The sequence below is a fragment of the Morone saxatilis genome, unplaced genomic scaffold, assembly GCF_004916995.1.
Source record: "Morone saxatilis isolate NCDOM2014 unplaced genomic scaffold, NCSU_SB_2.0 Contig12, whole genome shotgun sequence".
Taxonomy (NCBI): domain Eukaryota; kingdom Metazoa; phylum Chordata; class Actinopteri; family Moronidae; genus Morone; species Morone saxatilis.
The window spans coordinates 15,139,133-15,147,152 of record NW_023339674.1 but is presented as its reverse complement, the minus strand read 5'-3'; the positions used below and the strand labels follow the sequence as shown (position 1 = coordinate 15,147,152).

Genomic DNA, 8,020 nt, shown 5'->3' with positions numbered 1-8,020 from the left:
CACACACACACACAGATACAACTTCAGAATAGTTTCATTCACTAGGAAGGATTTATAGCTGCAGAGATAATGATTTGTTAAGGGAATATAATGGTGCTCACTATATCTGAATGTGTACTTGTCCAGCTCTAAAAACTTTTAAGATCTCCTGATGAATATTTTTTTAGGGAAGCCCGTTACTCTGCACTACTTGGTTAGAAGTGGAATTTTTTAGGAACATCACGTAGTTTTACTGATTGTGGGGTAGGCAACAGGCCTGGAAGACTCGGTGACCTGAGAAAGGCCGTGTGGGCCAGGGATGTGATTTCCACTTGCTAACAGAAGCTGAATATGCAGACACTCATGGTTTTACTTGGTGTTTTGGATAACAGTGTTAAAACAAAGTCATATATGCTATGTTCTAACAATACAAAGAAAGTCATCTGTGTATAACAGAATTGAAATAAACAGTATAACATGAGTAACTGAGCACAAGCAGGAAATCAGCGTACACTGTATAATGTAAACATTGCAGCTAAAATCAGAAATTTAAAAATATATATTATTTGGATTAAGACACAGAACACAAAGTTAAACTGCCAAAACAAAAGAAAAAAAATAGAAAAAAGTTCAAGCTCTATTGTTTTTTTCACTCGCATGTTTGTGTCAAACATTTATACGGTTTATTAACTCACACTATCAGATACATCTCCACTCTTCCATCCCTTCAGCTGCATTTTGGACACTGGAACCGCAAGCTCTGTCTCGAGGATTTGTTTGATTTCGCCTGTAAATTAGATGGATGCAGACCAATGCAGAGGAAAATGTTATGCACAAATAGGCAGGGTGACATGTTGATTATGACAGTATGACAGTGTGCGTGGTGCTCACCGACTGTGCTGCCTTCCTCCAGTACCAGCTCTACGGTGCGCTGCCGGTACTCCACCCTGAAGTTGAGCATCCTGGGCTGACGCTCTACAATTTGTCGGGAGGAGGAGTTGCTGGGGCAAAAAGCTGAAGTCGAGGACGATGGAGGAGAGGAGGAAGAAGACGAAGAGGAGGTAGGAGGAACTGCACCTCCGGCTGCTGCATCGGCTGCTTCTGAATGGCTTGGAGGTCCGTACATGCTGGCCTGGCTTGCCTCACCGGAGAAGTTACTGTACAGAGGTGATAAGGTTACTGCTGGTGTGGAAGTTGAGAGAAGAAACAAAAGCCAAAAGCCAAAACATAACCAATATACGTAAGAGCAAATATATGTACGAGTATATTTGTGGCCAGATGACAGTTATCTCTCTCTTTAGCTTGCATGACAAAAAAAAAAAAACACACCAACAATAAATGGCTTTCCCTCACGTACAATAACTGTTTATTCTCTTTCATGCTTTTCTCGTTGCTGCTTGCTCAGTGTGTAACCCACGTTTCACAAGACACAGTAAATAATGTCTTTTTTCTCCTGACCATGAGCAAAGTGTGCCCTTTGTTCCTTGAAGTGTAAGCAGCAACTGTCTTGCAAGAACAGAGTGCCAGACTCAGGCTTTTTAACAAAGGCTGTATTTTATTTGGCCCACCACATTAGAGAGGCCACGGTCCTGCAGCGTAGGTTGGTGGTCAACAGCCACAAAACCTCCACAAACAGGCTGAAACCCACAGGGTGGGAAATTAACCCAACTGAATGGTAACACTCTATAACTGTCTCTTCCACCAGACATTTCAGTAACAAAGCAAATCTAGAAACCAAACAATTATTTGAAGTTCCAAACATTTCCTAACATTATAACTGCACAAGAAAAATACTTACTAGAAAAAAGAAAAAAAGTGAACCACTATTTAATACATTCATAGTGAAATCATTCAATATTTAAAGGCCTGAGATAATTTCAGAAAGGTATAAAACAGACTTGGATGAGATGAGCAAGAGATTTTACTCCAAATTGAAAAGGAACAAAAGAAAATAGTTTATGGTGTTAGCTCTGACAACAAGTGTGAAAAAAGTGCACTTTCACCAAAACTTGGCACAGCAACAGCGAGGGCCGTTAAATTGTCCGTTGTTGAGGTGTCCCAAAGCAGACAGAACTGCTGAGCCCTTCACCCACACACAAACTGTCAAATTGGTGAAAAGGTTCAACAGAGGATTAGGCATTTTTATCGAGTCCTACCCAGAAAAGGATCTGATGCCCTGATGCCCCGGGGAATTTAGGTTACTGATCAACCAGGAAATAGTCCAACCTACTTACTAAAGAGGACACAAGAGAAATTCATTTTAAACAGGAGCGTTAGTGAAGCCTCCAACTGGCTCTAGCTCAGGTCACGTCATCAGAGTCTGTTTACTGGGCAATGCCAGCCTACTCATACCAGTGCCAACCACTTAGTGAATGTGTTGGCTGCTGGTCACACTGCCAGCCAGCCTCCATTCATAGCAATGTGTGCCCTTGAGAAAGACCAGCAATATTCTCATGGCCCAAGGGCCTGAACCACACTAAAGTACATGCATGCATGCGCACACATGCACACAAGTGTGTACACAAAATACAACGGTTAACAGAACGTCTCCAGTTTGAGTGGGTTCAGATCAGCTCAGTGTATTCATGAGTGTAAACTAACCGTTGAAGGAAAGTGAGGGGCTCAAAGCCTCTTAAAGAAACCTTTTCTATTCAGAAACTGTGTACAACTCCACTCTTGGCAGAAAGTTTCCTCGCAGTTGCTGTGTCTTTTATATAATTCCTCCATTAAACAGCAGAATACAAACCATCGAAGGAGCAATAATCTACAATCCAGTAGCATCTATATTAGGGTCATTTGCTGGATTTAAGATTTAACATCCAAATATTATTTCATCATGGTAACAGGTGATACAGGAAATGTACTTCTATCAAATCTGAACTATTTAAGTGGTGTACACTCTTATACACGTCTTGACTTGTTGATCAGTAACAAAAATGCAAAAAAAAAACAAAACAACAACAAAAAAACAAAAAAGGTATCACAAAAAATTCCAGGTTGGACTTAATAATGCTGAATCCTACACCCACTGTAATTATGGTAAAAGCTCATGGAAACATTAAGACAGAAACTAAACCTGCAAGTTCACATTGCCTGGTCACCACTGAGGTGAGGAGTTCAATTTCCTGCTAATACACTCAGTCTTCGGTTTCACATTTCCTGCATTGTTTGAATGTTGTTTTATGTGCTACATTGTAGATGCACACTAGTATCACAGGCACATAAACCTCAGTGACATACAGTATATCCCCACTTCCATACCAACTATTGATACCAACTGTCCTTGGCATTTCTTTCCATACGTGATCATTCTAGTGTCAACGGAAAGGGTTAGGGTTAGTGCGTTGAAAAGTCATACATGATATGTATGATCTCTGGTAGCACTTGTTCAGTGTTGGATGGTAAACTGATACATTTGATCAGATTTACAGTAAATGTGTGGCACGGTCATTACCTTTGTAAGATCCCATTCTCCTGTGGTATCACTCCATTGATGGCTGCCTGTAATTAAAGTGGAAGTACGTTATACAACACAATATAATTCCATATTCATGTTTTAGTAAGTTTATTGTATCAACTCTTCTACACTCTTTGCTACTGATATAGTTGACTGTGCTCTGTGATCTGTAAACTTCAAGCTATCCCATCAAAATTTCACATCAAAACATGGAAAAGCAGACGATAAATGAGAAGTATGTTTCAAAGAGACTGGCCGATACTGTTGCATATACTTACTTTTATTCTGTATTCTGACAGTAACTAATAGAGTTACTGTTAATGTTCCAGCACATTTGGTCATCGAAGGCTTTTTGTGTAAGACACAACTCTGTAAATTGTAACTTAATAATTTATATGTATTTCCTTAAAAAGGGACATGCAAACAAGTCAATCATAACACTGTGAACAAGAACAGGACCCCTACACTACATATTTTGTAAAAACAAATGTGCTATACTGTCAGATAGATTTTTTTTAACTTGCCAAAAAACAATACATACAATTCACAAATAAGCATTTCAAAACATTATTTAGTTAAATCAACACTGAGACAATAAAATTGTCATTAAACCCTGAAAAGTTTCTTTTCTAGCCTGTTGAGTGTGGTGACTGATTGGACTAACTAGCACGTCCGCATGTAAACAAATAATATTTACCAGTTACATTTTGGTTGATTCTGTAACATTATGTGTCATAATGTGTGATACGTGTTGGCTGAAAGGTTTGAGACTAAACTTGTGACAGAGGATGATGATGGAATATTTAAATTCGATGGCTGATCGGAACAAAGAGCTGAGAGGACAAACATAACAGTAACCACTGTCAGCTTTGCACTGAGCTTTTGTTTGAATGGACAATTGATTGGATGTCTCTCGAACACTCACTATTCTTCACTGCAAACAAGCAAAATAAAGATAGTGGCTATGTGCTGGTATATTCATATCCCCTATTCTTTTATTTAATGTAGGAAATGTATAAAGGCAAAAAAATGTAAGGGTCTTAAATCAACACTGAAAAACAAACTAATAAAATGTTCAACAGGATATTGCTACTTGTAATGCACAAGAAAGGTTCAGGAAAGGTACAAGAAACAGAAGCCCTGTTTTTTTCTTGTAAACAAACAAAAGTTATGTTTATATTCAGTGTTTCTCACTACAATGCATTGTGTATTCTTGCAGTCTAACAAACATGCTGAATACATTTCCTCCCTCAGATTTTTTAAGCGTTCTAAATCCTGCATTGTTTACATCCATGTTTACTTGCCAACAGTCTTCTTCTATCCCTGCCATTATTGGCACATTGCTGCATATCTTGGCGCATTACAGCCACCCGTTGATGAGTGGAATAGTGTGAAACCATAAACAAACAAACAAACAAACAAAAGAACAAACAAGCACGAGATGAACAAAATGTTGAGCTACTCTTAGAAAAATAGCTCCATAGGTCAAAAACTCTGATCTTTAAGCTTCAGTGAAATGAATGACACCACAATCCTCACAATTCCACTTAACATCTTTGGGCACTGATGTCTGCATGATCAGTTGAGCAGGAAGCCACACAGTACTTGTTGGTAAAGTGCCACAAACGTCAGCAGCGGTTATCAGGACTAAACACACTCCAGTGCAGTTGTAAATGGGAGATTCCATTTTTCAATTTGCTAATTATTTTGTTTATTTCTTCTGTTTGTTTTGAGGTAAGAATATCCTTGTTTTATCATAGTTTCTGCACCATTATTTCTATTGAATGCAATCTTATAGCCAAATCTAAAAGGAGGAGGGAAGAGAACAATGGCAGTATTTCACACAGCAAATGCAGGGGAATTAATGAATGTATCGGTTTGTCATTTGCTACTTAAATTGATCACAAGACGAGCTGCATCAGGATCTGGGTGGATTAAACAATTTCCTGCTTTGCTCAACAATATCCTGGGGGAAACACTGCTTAATAAGATAGAAGATTTGGGTGGAGTATCCCTTCATTTAAAACCAACCCACTCCCTGCCCCCACTCAGGAAACACACATGAGCAGATATGTTGTTGTGAATGTTTACAAAAACTACCAGCTACTGCAGAGGAACTGCAAGTCATCAGATTTACAGGTGCAGTGAGTCTTGGACTGCTGCTGCTGCCTGCTTTGAACTCCTGCCAGCATCAGTCTAAATATAGACTGACCCCTTCCAATATGCACTGCGTGGTAAAGTGCTCCTTGCTTTTCAGACTCATTATGAGTTAATACAAACTTGGCAGAACCCATTCTTTCTCACACTGTCTCTCAACTCGACGTTCACCTTACCGCACCTCTCAGTACGCATTCTCACATTGCATTGAGGGTAGCAATCCTGCCACCTGCTTCAGAAAACATACTGGGTGAAATGAAGAAATGATTTGGCCATAACAAAATTATTGGATGGTAACTGCCCTCTTGAACTTGCACTCTAGATGGACTACGCCTGTCTGCCAAGAGCAAAGCCCAAAGTCTGCAGATAATGAACTTACCACTAAATCCCAGTTATTAAGCTCTAACAGAGTGATTGCCTCTGCAATGTTGTCAATTCCAGTGCAAGCCTGTGAGAGGAGAAACAAAGAAAAGGGAATTACAAGAAAGAAATGCATTATATGTGATTCTGCTGCAAGTTGTTTTATGTAAACATTTTGATCTGCTCGCACATAAAAAATACATTTCACAACAAAACAGAGAAGATATAGCAGCAATATTTAAAGTGGTGGCAGCCACACAGGTCACCAATTTCCTTTGATTTATGCCTGATATCTTGGACCGCTGACCCTTTTAAAGTGGTCTAAACTAAATATGTTCTTCACTTCAAGTGTAATATAAGGCAGACAATCCAAAACCAAAGGCATCATTTCTTTACACAATTGATGATGCAACTGCTTCTCTGCTTACCCACATTTATGAACACCTAGAAGTTTCAAAACATCTTCTTACTGGCTGCTAACAGTTTTTCACAGAAAAGTATTTTAAATCATTTTAACCTTGATCCAAAATAATTTTAACCTTGACCCAAATGTAATACAACCAGTAGTTGTATTGTGGATACTTTCTCAGTGAGACCACAGGGTGGCTGAGAGGAATAGTGCTCCTGTTCCACTGGTTTCCAGGGTTGTGTTTTATGTCCGCTCTCTTTTACAATTTATTCTATTGACTGTAGAAGCCAGCACAGAGACTGATGTATGTAGATGATACTGGTGATCTTTACTTTCAGGGCAGGAAACGGGACTATTGACCTGTTAAGGATAAACTTCACTCATATGACCACTACTACTTCAATCTAAACACCAGTAAAATCAATTATATGATCATTTTATTTAGGTAGGGGTGCAATGTTATCCCCCTGCCAACCACAATAAAAGGTCAAAAGATTGACACAGTGGACTTCAAGTACTTAAGCACCACCGGTGCTAATAAACTGAATGCTAATCTGTAAAACAGCCAACACAGACTTTCTTTCATGCAAATACTAAATTTGAATGTATACTGAAATTGTTATGTTTTACAAGTGCTTTAATGAATTGGTGCTCTTGCTGTATTTAACCTGTTTGTTTAGACGTTTGCCACCTTTCTTATAAAACAGAACAGTAAAATACCTGACAGACAACTGCATATTCATGGCAAAACATGCACCAGAACCAGGAGAATTTGTGCCCAGTTGAACTCACCCTCTAAAGAAAGAATTTCAATTTTAAGAAGTTTTTACTTAAACTTAAAGTTATAATAGCTTAAAGCTGCCATCAAAAGGAAACATTAAAAAAGGCCTTTGCACCTTTTTAAACACACAGTGATAAATCTCATGTGTCTGAAACACAATCTCTTGAAGCTGCAAACATTAGAAAGTTACAACTGTTAACCCTAATGTTTAAGCATTGTGGCACTATATGGGTCCCAAGGATTTAGGACACAACATTAAATAAAGTGCAGTGTCCCCTTTAGAAACTCAACAGAAACAGACCCGAATGAAGTATAAACATACAGGAATTAACTCTGAAAATCATAGAATTTGTGCCCTACGAAGTGGTGATACTGTAGCCAGATTAAACAATAAATCGATTGTCCCCTGTCCTAATCTGAATGAATGACATGTCCTCTCCAACATCAAAAGTAAATTATTTGGGAGTGGGAAACTCTTGAATTACTTAGGCCTGTTGTCAAATATGATTTAAGCGAACTTGAAAACGCCAGGTTACAATAACAACCCCATGAGAGAGACACCACCAGAGAGATGGACTACAGTTCATTTTACAATTGTACATTTTACAGGAAGGACGTACATTATGTTTGTACTGGTGTCAATAAACATGGCAACCAACCAAACAGGATGCTAAATTACTACCAATTTGAAAGAGGAAGAATACATGGTAGCCTGAATATTAGCACCATGAAAATATACTACCCCACCAGCAAAGTGGTCTTAAAACCCCCTGTCCCCTCTACTGTTGAATTAAACCCTGACAGGACAACCGGCAATGTGTAAACAAGTTTACAGTTTACGTGAGCACCGTAGCTCCCTCCCCCCCCCCCATGTTTT

At 38.8% G+C, this 8,020-nt stretch overlaps 1 protein-coding gene across 1 annotated transcript in view; it reads right to left on the bottom strand.

Moving 5' to 3' along the window:
• faf1 (Fas (TNFRSF6) associated factor 1) overlaps window positions 1-8,020 on the bottom strand; it is a 59,482-nt gene that overhangs the window by 50,690 nt on the left and 772 nt on the right. The window contains exons 2-5 of the mRNA XM_035653063.1: window positions 5,973-6,041; window positions 3,434-3,480; window positions 871-1,136; window positions 675-766 (exon numbers count right to left, since the gene is read on the bottom strand). Of these exons, the coding sequence (XP_035508956.1) occupies window positions 675-766; window positions 871-1,136; window positions 3,434-3,480; window positions 5,973-6,041 (474 nt within the window). The remainder of the gene's footprint in view (window positions 1-674; window positions 767-870; window positions 1,137-3,433; window positions 3,481-5,972; window positions 6,042-8,020) is intronic.